Source organism: Mugil cephalus, chromosome 22 (assembly GCF_022458985.1).
Source record: "Mugil cephalus isolate CIBA_MC_2020 chromosome 22, CIBA_Mcephalus_1.1, whole genome shotgun sequence".
In the NCBI taxonomy this organism is placed as follows: Eukaryota; Metazoa; Chordata; class Actinopteri; order Mugiliformes; family Mugilidae; genus Mugil; species Mugil cephalus.
The window spans coordinates 18,098,378-18,111,729 of record NC_061791.1 but is presented as its reverse complement, the minus strand read 5'-3'; the positions used below and the strand labels follow the sequence as shown (position 1 = coordinate 18,111,729).

The 13,352-nt window shown below is 44.2% G+C and overlaps 1 protein-coding gene across 2 annotated transcripts in view; it reads right to left on the bottom strand.

Moving 5' to 3' along the window:
- The window catches only part of scube1 (signal peptide, CUB domain, EGF-like 1), a 110,347-nt gene that overhangs the window by 21,480 nt on the left and 75,515 nt on the right, over positions 1–13,352 (bottom strand). For both annotated transcript variants that reach the window (XM_047575473.1, XM_047575474.1), the window contains one exon: positions 11,353–11,469. In XM_047575473.1, the coding sequence (XP_047431429.1) occupies positions 11,353–11,469 (117 nt within the window). The remainder of the gene's footprint in view (positions 1–11,352; positions 11,470–13,352) is intronic.

Below are 13,352 nucleotides of genomic sequence, written 5' to 3'. Positions count from 1 at the left end.
GGTGTTCTAAGTGATGAAAACGGTGAGGGATTAAAACCTAAGCCCTTGAGCCGGGGAATAAGTCGAGCAAGACACCACAAAGAAATAGAGGAGGAGGAGGAGGAGGAGGAGGAGGAGATAGGGTGACCAAAAAAGTAAGAAGAGAAAGGAGGAGGGAGGTGGAAACCAGACAGAGAAGAAGAGAGAGGGAATGGAGGGAGAGATAGAAAAAGAAAGAAGAAAAAAAGAAGTGAATAAGAAAAGGGGGAAAAATACTTGTGAGAGGAGGAGGGTTAACAAAGGCAGATGAGACGAAGACAGTAGGAGGAAATTAATTGAGGGATATAGGTGATAAAAATATTAGATACACAGCATTTAAACTAAATGGGACTTGGAATGCTGGATGCTTGTGTGTTCTGCTGTGTAAACTTTTTCTGCAAATTGTCAGCTAGACTGTATATTGTCCATGACAGACGATGATAGATAGGTCGTCAAATGTTGCCAAGTGTTGTTTGAAAGTTTTTGCAGATGATTGTGTAATGGTGTTAAGAACTGAAAAATAATCTGGCACACCAGATTTATACTTGACGCCAATCTTTTTTTCTTTCGACTCCAAAACACATTTTATTTTGAAACAACTTGAACTTGACTTTGATGGCCTTTTCCCATCCGTCTTGCCTGTCCAACAATTGCTTGTGTAGTAGCTAAGCCAAAACTTAGCTACCTTGACAGGATAACAAAGTAACTCACCACTCCTGTTTATTGCTCACCGTGTCCATTCGTAGCGACACATCTGTACAGCTTTTTCATAAATGGACAGGTGATACAGACTAGCGGTAGCATCGCAAAGCATAGCAGCGTAAGCATCACCTCTCTTCACAATAGCTTCCTACATATCAAAATCGCTAATAACCCAGAACTATCACCTTGTGGACCAATTAGAGTCCTACACACACACATAAAAACGTGAAATGGCCCCTACATTTGCTTTACCATTTAAATGTATTCAAACAATATCCCTGATTTCAGAGAATGAGCTTCTCATATTTAGCTGAAAATCCTTGAAATGATGACTGTTGCTAACAGATTTATATTGTTTATGTAGCTAGCTAGCTAATTAATATGATGTTAACTTCACGAGCTGGTCGAAATGTCTGATTTTACTTTGACTTGTTAGATTAATGACTAAGGCCCCGTTGAGACCTGTCCTAGATGTTCAGATCACAAGTGGGTAGCTTAAAGTACAGGTGTAAACACAGCCAGGATGCACTGAGGACGTATCTCAGACCACTTCTGGAGGTGGTCTATGACGCTTCTTCAACAATTCCTTAAAGACAGCCATTGATACGATATTCCATCCCAGGACAGATGTTAATGCAAGGTCTGGCATTTGCATTAGGAGGTAGTACAGTAGTAGGTAGTTAGCCAGACATGTTAAGGACTGCACTTCCTTACGATGGCCAAACTGATGGTAGGTTCCCGCAGTACAGTCTGAGAGAGGGGCCATGCAGAGTGATATCTGTAACCCACCCACACTTACACCAGACTCACTCACATTTTTGTTGCATCAGCATTATTATAATAGTAATAATAATAATATAATAATAATATAATAACTACCCCAATGACAGACACCTTGAGTATTTTAGTGTTTTAGTTTGTCCCAGCACAGAAGGATCCAGTCAATGTGCAACTGGCCTTCAGTGTAGCATGATAGGAGTCCTCATAAACCAGCCCGTAACCCAGACACTGTGTTTTTCCATCAGGGTAGACCTCCCTGGCCTGATCATCTCACTCTGTATCCTCAAGGAGATCCTGCTGAATGAACTCTTCATCTAAATATGGAGCTAAGACAGGATTCCACAACAAGCTGGTTGCCCGCCACGGCAAAAATGTAGTAAACTGTGTGCCCCACTGTGCCCCTGTCAGCAGCCTTTTAAAGGGATTGTCCCTACGTCTGGTTCGGCTAAAATGGATTTCCCTGTGGCTGAGCTTTTTTAATGAGGGTGGGAGAGTTACATGTATTTAAATACATGAAGGTGTGTAATATCCCAAAATGTAATGTCAAGTCTGGAGAGATGCATTTAGACTGATATGTTCATTTTAGCTTTTTTTTAGAAAAGCATTGCTTTTCATTTATCTTTGTCTTTTTCCCTGTCTTTCTTTGTCTCCTTGTCTCGGTGGTGATAGTCTCTGCGATGATCTGGGTCTATGAAGGAGTGCCTTCCTCTCTTTAGGTTACAGCATTAGCAAACTTGTCAATCCTTAGACATGTTTTTCCAGAGGTTATCATTTTAAATGGTCTGTGAATTTTGAGCAATTTACAAAAGAAAGTGGCACAAAAACCTCAGAGAAGAAAGATTTTCTCAGAAAATGAGACAAATACATAAAATGGGAAATACACACGCCATTCCTTAACTTTCCCTCTCTGCCCACGATGTCTCTGCTCTAATGCCTATGTAAAAACAGTGGATACTACCTTGGGTCTACCCAGACGCAGCTCCGTAATTATTCTGGCAGCTGGCAGAACACTGCATCTACCCACACTTAATGGCCACTCTGGGGATGTCTGAGCGTTATAACAGGGTATATAATTACCCTTAATGGAGCTTAAATAAGCTTTGAGCTTAAATAAATACATTAAGCCCCCGTACATCTTGAAATGATAAAGTTCAGAGAGATGAGAAAGAGGACCGCTACTAGAGGCGAGTCAGGAGAGTGGGTTATGGGAGAATGGACAGTGGCCTCTCATTTTAGATCGCAAACATCTTTTAAGTACTTGTCAAGTACAAAATGGAATTACAATACATCCAAAAGAGTTTGAGATATTGACAACAAGATTATAGATTGCCATCTCTAGAGTAACACATGGCTAAAAACATAGGGCTTCTGTATGCTTCTGTCAAAAGCAAATAGGGAATGAAATTATGATACCATTATATACAACCATCTGGCCTGCCAGAGGACATCTTACAAGAGGAGTTTGTTAATGAGGATGCTCCTAATTAAATGAAGAACTCTTCACATTGGACTGCACATGGTCAGCGAGCAAATAAGGTTAAATCACAGTGAGAATTGTGTTTGTTTGCTCCCAGCAATCACACAACCAAGCAAAAAGTAGTCATTCATCCATTCTCTCATTCATGCATAATGCATAATATGTCTGTCGCTCTGATGTTTCCTTACGAAATGTTCTTCACTTTCCATCTCAGTCTGCCCCCATGAGAGAAGAGTCATTTGTCATTTTAACAACACAGGCCTTGCACACACACACACACACACACACACACACACACACACACACACACACACACACACACACACACACACACACACACACACACACACAAAGGCCATTCCCCCTGGGATCCATCACTGACATTCACTCTAAACGATCAATATCTCACTCCTGTCTTCAATCAATAGTTCCATCCTCTGCCAGGAGCTGAACATCACGCAGCTTTGTTAGGCACAATTTTCAGTTTTCAGGCAGATCTTTTAAGGATCTTTTTAAAGTTAGATTTAAATTGACAACATCCAGAACAAGATAAAAAAGTAAAAAAATAAAAAAAATTAGCAAAAGTGACATATGTTCAGTTTAGTATTATGAGATTCTAAATGGAATAATCTTACCTAGATATAATTGAACAACATAATGTCAAACTAGCATCATGCCTAAACTGAATCAAATATTTGATAAACACTGATCAGGCATAACATTATGACCACCTTCCTAATTTTGTCTAGGTCTCCCTTGTGCCTCCAAACAATTGTGACTCATCAGAAGAATAGACATGGGTCTTGTGAGGGTGTCCTGTGGTGTCTGACAACACAATGTGTTTAGTTGGGTTTAGTTTGGGTCCTATGGGTTGAGGGGAGGTCTCTGTGGATCATCCCACAGACACTTGATCAGTTTGGGATCTAGTGAATTTGGAGGCCAGGTCAACACATTGTGTTGTTCTAGAACCTTTTGTGTGTGTGTGACTATGTCAGGGTACATCCTACTGGGGATTCATTGTCATTGCTATGGGGTGGTTGTGTCTGGTCTGGTTTTGGGTGACACATCTAAATAACATCCACACAAATACCAGGTCTAAAAGTTTCCCTGCAGAACATTGAATTGTGACAAGATGGTCAAAGATATTTCCTTCTCCAGTCATTAGTTTAAATGTTGTGGCTGATTAGTCTGTGTCAGAAGCACTACCTTCTGAATTAAGAAAATGCAAATATAGACTTGGTATTTTGTTTTGTTTTTATATAGCACTTTTCTACCTATTGGTACTCAAAGCGCTTTACAGTCACAGAGTCACCACCATTCGCTCACACAAGAACACATAGATTCACACACCAGTGCCATGGACTGGGAGAAGCTTAGGGTTCAGAGTCTTGCAGTGGGACAATTTGGCATGTGGCATGTTCCAGAGATTGAACCACTACACCTTCAGTTCTTGGACAACCCAACTCAACAAAGTCACAGCTGGTCGGGCCCCATATGAAATTGGATCACAAGTGATCAGCCTGAAGGCCCTACAGACTTGAACACACCCCATTGAGTGATTCAATCTCGGACCACATTTGGAGGTTCTGTGGAACGCATTCTTTTAGCAGTGTGACTACACAATGCACACCAGGTAACATTAAAGACCACCTAGACAGCAGTGGTACTCTTGAGAAACAGTGTTTTAATCATGTGATGATGTTGATGTATAAAGAGTTGCATGGAGTTAATTTAGCTGTATGACTTCATGAAGTGAGAGAGATGTCACAGCTTGGTCCAAAATATAAATCATGTACCCATGTCATGACAAACGTAGCAAACACAAAGCTATTTGTGGTTCCCATACAGGTAGCTGGCCACTGGCAATCAGATTGCCCAAGTCGGATGTCAGTGCGGGGTCTGAACAGGCAACCTCCGGAACCCATACCATACCTTCCTACACCTAACCTGGAACTCAACTCCCAAAAAATGTAATTACATCTTGAAGACATGCATACCGCAACGGCTGTGACTGCATTCATCAGTGCTGGACTGGGATGTCTACTTGACGTGGCAGTGAGTAACTGACAAAAATTCTCCCACAAAATCTGCCTGTACCGGTTAAGGAAAATATTCTGGACATTTTCTGACAAATGATATCAATAACCTAAATAATCGGCTTCCAACTAAATGGAATTTTAATTGAATCTACTGGTAGTTGAATAGTGACCTTCAGGGAATGGATTTTTCTTCCAAAGTAGACATTTTGGATATGAACTCTTGACATACACTGTGCTGGCCACAGAGGAGGCTGAGGGTCATATGAGAAGGCTTGCTAACATCCACCTGGGCCAAAGGAAACAAGCCTGCCACCCCCTCGCCTGCTCCTCTGTGAGCCTCGGGGCTGCGCTTGAGAAGACTGGTGTTTGGAATAAGAAATCCAACTCCAGAAGAGACCCTGATGCTGCTTCTGTGGGTCTCAGCTGTCTGATTAAGACCCAGTGACTGACCAAATTGATCAACGCTGGGGTCTAAACCAGCTGGCAACAGGAAGGGTGGAGTGAGTGAACCTTTAACTCCTCACCTCTGAGCCCAGCGTTTAGAGGTCAAGAGCGGGGTCAGGCTGTCATGTCTACTGTGACGGAAAACAAAACACGGGTTGAAACAAATCGACCGGGAACAAAACTCATGTCACTTAAAACTACTTGCTTGTAGGAATGTGCAGGTCATACCTCCAAAGTACAAGCTACATACGGTGGAGAGGAGCTGTGTAGTTTTACCAAATATTTGCAGTAAAACGCAATTAAATGGAATACATTTGCAGAAACTTGAACCTCCACAAATAATTACGGAAGGAGGACTGGGGATCTAGTTTTCATGGGGAGCGTTGGTTTTCTTTGCAGGCTGTTGCCGGTGGAGATGACAGACATCAGGCCAGGAGGCAGCGTGTATTTATTCAGGTATTAAACGACCCCAGCGCTCGATTTTGTTTCATAACAAACACTCCACCGGTGCATGTGGGCCAAGAGAAACTCTAAGTTTTATGCAACAATAAAACAGTCAGTGATCTGAGCCTGTTTTAGCTGGAGTGGGGGCTGCCTGCCGCACTGCAGTCATGTAAGGTAATAGTGACAGAAGCATGGTAACTGGGTTAGCCTGACAAGCATGATTGTTAGGCCTGCTGATCTGTGACTCCTCACAAAAGCAACAGGGAAACCCAGGCTACTAAAAAGCAAAACTATACCAACGTAGGATCCCCGCCTCTTGGAAATTATGTTTCAATAAAACAAAACTTGCTGAATTAAACCATGCAAAAACAACTCTCACACCAGAGACCACGGTTCACATCCAGACTGCCATCTGTGGTTCAGACGACAAAAGCCCTTTAGTTAGGGTGGTCAGTTGACATGTTGGTTTTGGTTAAAAGTAAATAAACACATCAGGTTTTTCTGCACTAAACCAGACCTTTCCAAGAGGTCAGGGGAAGGGGAGGGCAAATGCGAGAAAGTGCGAGTGGGAGGGAAAGTTCATACGAAGAGGACGAAGAATGGTACATCTGGATACTGCAAACATATTGAACTCCAATGTGGCAGGTAGTCAGAACTGATGCCTCACAGCAAGAAGTTTCTGCCAGCTTCCTTCCAACGTTCATAACAAGACATGCTCATTGGGTTAATCAGGGATTCTAAATTGGTCGTAGGTGTGAGTGTAAATGGTCTGTTTCTCTACGTTAGCCCTACGATAGACTGGTGACCTGTCCAGGGTATACCCAGCTCTCCTGAGACCCTCAAGACGACAAGTGGTCACAGAAATTGAAACTCCAATGAAATATACAATGTATTGGATACTTGGATAGGTGGTAATGCTTTGCTTGGCTTAGCTTATAGCGGGAAAACTGTGAGACGTGCCGCGGTCACACTACAAACAACAAAAGTGTTGCTCAAGCACTCCCCGAATTGTTGGATGTCATAATCCGTTTAACCTAAATAGTAAAACAAAGCTTATGATTGGTGAATGCACCTTTCAAAATATTAGCTTTGATATGTACTGACAGTCACATAGCGAGAGGTGTAGGTTGTCAGTTTGCCTTCATGATGTCTCCTTCAAAGGAAAATGAATGACAGCTTGTTTTTTTTAGGTTTTGCTGGATAGTTGGATGTAATGACTGGAACTGCAGCATGGGTTATAGCCTCAGTTTATGGAGCACCTGCTAAGCTAGGTTAAGTTAAGTTTATAGTTGAGCGTCATTTCTATGCCGTAGATATGCCGTAAGTACGTCATGGCATATGACGTAGCTGTGGAACCTATGCAGTACATACACCTAACCTGAAACACCACTCCCCAGAAATATAATTGTACCCTTAGGCTATGCAGACTGCAATGGCTGCCACTGTTGCAAAAATTGTTTGGTCTGCATGTCCCAGTGGCAATGGAAGGTATAGAGTGAAACTTAACATAACTGACTAGCCACAGGCGACATAAAAGCTGCCTACAGGGTAAGGGGCTACGTTGTAGCCCTAGAATGGTTGAGCCTCATTTCTGCACCGCAGTGTAGCTCCAGAGCCTATGCCATACCTACGCCTACCCTGAAATGCATCTCCCAAAACATGTAATTATGCCTTAAGGTGTTGTTGTTTGGGCACTGAGCATCCGTGAAATCAGTTGCACATGCTTGTGATGTAGAACTGAGCTGCATTGGTTCTGCTGCTGAGTTTAAACATCAGCTGTCTCTCAGAAGAGTGACTGTGTCCTCACTCCTTTAACCAAGAGCAAATGTTGTCACTGGGCATATTGCTGATGCATTCAACAAATTTGCAACTTGTCGAATATCTATAGTACATTAATCAGTGTTGACAGAAATCATACCACAATTACCTGTCCTTCAAAAAACATTTAATGGGTTGCCACTCACATATAAAGTCATCAAAGTCATCAAAGCTAGCGAGGGACACATTTTAGTACCATTGTAATAATACAAATGTTATTGACATCTGTTAGGGTATATTCATTTCCTGGGGAATGGATGTGATCATGCCCTTCTTTTAGCTTAATCCGTGTGCATTTTCAGGTCTTTTCAGGTAGAGGAGGAATGCAGGCCAGTGGGGACGTGTCTCAGGTGCCAATACACACTCTGCATTGTACAAGGCAGTACACCGATCACACGCTATCCACAGAAACACACAGCCGCATGCGTGAACATCAAGCCTTCCACGAGCTTGTGTGTGCGTAAAATACAGACAAACGCGTATTAATTAACCCACAGAAGCAGACGTGCGCACGGACACACACAAATATCCTACGATGACATCTACCCCACAGTGTGAACCTTCTAATCAAACATCTGGAAATGGTTAAAAAAAAAAAAAACTCCTTGTGTGTGTCTCTCTCACCCAGTTGTCGGCACGAGAGCCCGTGATGAAACGCCTCCTCGAGTTGGCGTGTCTGTCATCGTGAGAGGCTGAACCGCCTTGTCTGTCAGCGGGATGAAAGGGCGTTTATCAAACTGGTGGGTTTTAAACATGCCCTACATAGTTTATATTGAATTGATTATGATAGACAGGCACGACAGGGCACATCCCCTTGGCTTTAGACTGAGGTAGATGCAGACATGGAGAGAGAGAGAAAGCGAGGTGGAGAAAGAGCTGCCTACCACTATCAAGCAATTTAGTGGCACATTAGACAAGACCACCTCGTAGCCTGGCCACTAACTACTGTGTTCTGTGGACTGCTAAATGTGGGTGATTATACCCTAGTCTATGCACTACAGCACACTGCTTACAGGACCACGATTGCATGTACTAGCACAGCCGCACAAATGCATGGACACACGAGTAGGCTTCGTCAGGAGATACTGACTGATCAGTGTCTGCATGCTGTAGGCAAGCTTTTAGGAAGCATCTGTCGCACAAGGAAAGGATTGAAAGAACAATTTTAAAATAAATACACATCAACACAGCTGACAAAAATCTTGGTCAGAAATACCAGCAAGATAAAGCCAATATCTATGATCGTAGACTATGGCCATGCTTCCCTACAGCTTTTGAAGCAAGCATCCAAACCAACATTGCATGGGTCAAGCCAAGTGCGTGCCTTCCTGCTTAGTGCCCAGGTGATAGATACTGATCGATGAGCGCTGCCTGCTATGTGTCTCTCAGCTCCCCTCAGTTCTGAATTTATGAAGCCCGGGGGCTGATCCAGAGCCAAATTATGTGGGCGTGGCACAGCTGGACTGCACTCCTATCCATCTTCCCCACTCAACTCAGGCCCAAAAAACAGAGGGGGAACATTTCATTTTTCCACCACTATAAATGCTGGGTTCTGTCAGGACCACAAATCACCTGAGGAGACAGAGTGGAAGTGTTCACACAAGCTGCCGGGCTTGAACTTGACATCGGCGTGGCGGAGATGTTGTCTCCCAGCATGCCGCTGCAATCTTTAAATACCTGATAGAGTAGGATGCTGCACAAAGGGTTGGCAAAACTATCCCATTATTTAACCAAAACAGAACCCAAATCTAGCCATTTCTTCTAGATTCTAGATTATATTTGTTAAATAGAAATAAGAGCAATTTAAATTTTTGGTAAAACTTTCCATTTCCACTATAAACATATCTCTCGGTGTGATCTAGTTGTGTACGTTTACCCGCCGTTTGCTGTATTTACTACATCTGCAGCTGGATGGTGCTGTCTGTGAGAGAGTACATGTCATGGGTGGGAAAGAGTGAGCGAGAGAGAGAGAGAGAGAGAGAGAGTGGGCAGTGTGGGCCCCACTGTTCAAACATCTCAAAGTTTGCCGACGCGTCGTCTGCCTGGCAGGCCTAAGACGACTCCGGCTCCAGGATTTCACACACCTACATGCCACATTCTCAGACTGCCTGACAGTCATTTTGCAAAAACACACACTCTCTCCGGAAAACACACACACACACACACACACACACACACACACGCACACACACACACACACACACACACACACACACACATACACACACACACACACAGAAGGTATTATACAATTTATAAGAGAACACACATGACACAAGGTGCCTGGAGTCGAATATGCAAACAGCCATGTTGCTGTCATGTGACCCGAACCTTGTTGCCATGACGACTCCTGTGTCTCCTTGAACATGTCTGTTACGTGTGGGGTTTGACTGGGCCCTTCCAGCTCCGTCTCTCTATCCATGCAACCGCTACTTACGCGAAAGAGGAATGTGGAGATTTGTTGCCCTTCTCTCTGTAACTACAAGCTGGTCTACTCATCAGACATGACTCACAGTATTTCTACTGTATAACGCACACCGACCCGTGGGCTCAGTTAGTTTGAAGCACTCATCACATCAGATTCATAAGAGGCAGGTCTGCGTTCTCTCACAAGCTCATATGGACATTGCTGTTAGCTCCTGTAATTGGCTGCAATAAGGGAAAGACAATTACAATGTATGTGATGAAGGACAAAATTACACAGTTTACAATGAAACGTTGTAATTTTCCTCAACCACATACATCGATCAGCCACAACAAACATCTTGTGGCAATTCAACGTTCTGCTGGGAAACTTTTGGACCTGGCATTCATGTGGATGTTACTGAGTCACCCACCTAGACCAGACCAAAAAAACACAACTTGATGTCAGCAGCCATACCCAGCAGGATGTAGGCTGATACAAACTGATCCCGAGTTGCCCATTCATTCACTCACTCAAGCACAAACACATTATCACACCAGTACCAGGCACTGGGAGCAATTTAGGGTTCAGTGTATTGCTCAAGGACGTCTTGGCCTGTGGTCCATGCACTGGGGAAACTGCTCACCCACTGGCTCGTCCTCTACCTACTGCCACAGTAGTACCTTTATTTCCAATAGCCTTTGAAAAAACCTTTGAAAAGTCTCAGACAAACTTCTCTGTCAGTGTGTGAATATATGTGAACAAAAGCACAGCCTTGGTTCCTGCTGCTTTGCCCAGCCCTGAGGAGGACGGAGCACTGCTGCCTGTAAAGCGTAGTGTGTGGCTCAGCCTGCACCCACGGGTCAGGTTTGTTTAGAGGAAAACCAAAACGCTATAATAATTTGTTTGGGATGTTAAGGCCCACGCTGCGGCATCTCCTCCTCGGACCACCGTCATCGACGTCACCACGGGCTGTCGGAAGTGGAGAAATGTTCCGCTGCTAGGACCAACAACAATAAGCAGCGGCAGCTCCAATGGCCGTGAGCAGTGCAGCTGAAGTGAAGCGGTGGGGTTGGGATCTGGCTCTAGATCACTCAGATACCAGGCTCAGATGGCCTATACGCACACCGAATACTCAGTCAATACCGACCACGCACCACTGACCCTTACAGCAAGCTCGCGGACCTCACACACACGTACGGTCACACGTCCATGTCTTCACTGACCTTTGCAGGTTTTGCCATCGGGCTGCAGGGTGAATCCCACAGGGCAGCTGCAGCGCACCCCTGTGGCCGTGTCTTTGCATGTCCTGTCGCAGCCGCCGTTGTTCACGGCGCAGGTCTCTACAGATGCCGGGACAGAGATGGAGACAGGGAAAGAGATGAATGGCTTGCCAACATGTGACCCCTGCTCCTGAAACACCATGAAACTACAAAAAAAAAAAAAAATGAAGGTAATGTGTGTTGAGACAAAGCTTCATGTGCTAGAAGAATACAAAGAGACAACAGCGTGACAGGGTTTTGTGTATTCTTGGGTTTTCTCATGTAGCTTTGTCAACGCACAGATGAAGGAATAATATTACAACACCCCAAAAGACATTTTATATATTTTATGGAGATAAAAAAAACAATGTTTATGTAGAAAGAGTAACATCAGGGTTGATCATAGACAGCGTACCATTACAACAAGACAAAAACTCATGACACTGTGCTGACAAAGGAGGGTGAAGAACTCTTTGGCCCAAAGGTCGGTCCTGCTTCCAAAAGTGATGAGAAATCAGTTAACACAAATAAAAAAGGTTAAGGTTAAGGTAAGTAGATGAAAAATAAAGTTAGTACATTGAGTGCTGTAAGACTAGAGCACACTTGACGGGACCGGGGTGTATATTTTCCTCCTGAAAAATGTTCTTGTACGTGATGCAGATAAGGTTTGCCGGGACTTGTGAATACTGCCTGTGCTGATCCCAAAGCAAACACAAAGCTCTTGGTAACTCTAGCTCACCTGCCCTGCCGCTGTTGCTTTAGTAAAGCTCAGCACACACGCGGCCAAAAGGCCTCGAGAAGTGCTGAGGAGGCTGAAATCTGACGTTGACACATGTTTATTGCAAGACCTACAATTGATAAGAAAAGTTTTACCTAGCTAATGCTCTGCTTTTGGTGGGTCAATTTGCCGCCGTATTGGCTGTACATGATAGAACTTATTGGAACCTCCGCTGCTCTTGTTCTAAATTTTCCAATAAAAGCCTAAACAAGTCAACAGGTTCGAGAATTCCTTGAAAGACTACACTTCGGAACTTTGCGGAACAACAGCAACATGTAAATGAGGGATGCCCCCCCTGCTTTTTGGCAGCGCCTGCCGTTTAATTAAAATGCCGGGAGATTGTGTGAAGCGAAGAGAGAAATAGGAAAAGCCCATTGAGACTGGCGAGCACATCCGCGTCTAGAGGTCAAGCCATTAGCATAATGCCCTTTCAGAATGCAGAGTCACAAATGCGGCGGAGCCAAGATGGCTGATGCTTTCCATCAAGAAGCAGGAAGGTATTTGTAGAATTGTTTGTGTTCCCTCATGCAGCTCCAAACAACATCAGTCTCACGGCCTCTTCCCTTAATCTCTGTTCTCTAGCTCGCATTTGTTCCTCCGTGTGTTTATCTGTCAAAGCTCTGTAATTTGCCGTCCTTTTCATGTCTCTCTCTGGAGAAGTCCTGAAGCCAGATTGCTGAACTATTTCAAATGTAATGGCTTAAATGGGAGAGTTTCTTTTTCTTTTTTTTTTTTCAATAGGACGGGGAGGGTTTGAAGAGGATGTGTTACAAAAAAGGCTGGGCGGAGACACTCCATCATCCGGGTCGCCTGTCTGACAGGCCCTGTAGGGAACAGCAGCAGACCTCTGTCCCCTCTCCGCTTCCCAGCTAGGGCGCCTGTCAGGTGTACGTCTAGGAATGTGCGTTGCATCGGTCCGTGGCCCACAGGTGATTGTGTACAGTCAAAAACAATTTTAGCGTGAGCGTGAAGGTGTATGTCCATGTGAGGAGACCTGATGTGTGCGGAGGTGATGTTTATGGGTCAGAGTGATTTATACTGAGTACAGTGGGCCCTATCATTAGCCGAGGGTGAGCACAGTTCTGCTCAGAGTCCCTCTTTCTCCACACCACGCCCTGCCCAGCCCGAGGGCCAAGCTAGGAGCGGGAACACAGACGAACCGCCTGGCCTGATTGATGTGCAGGAC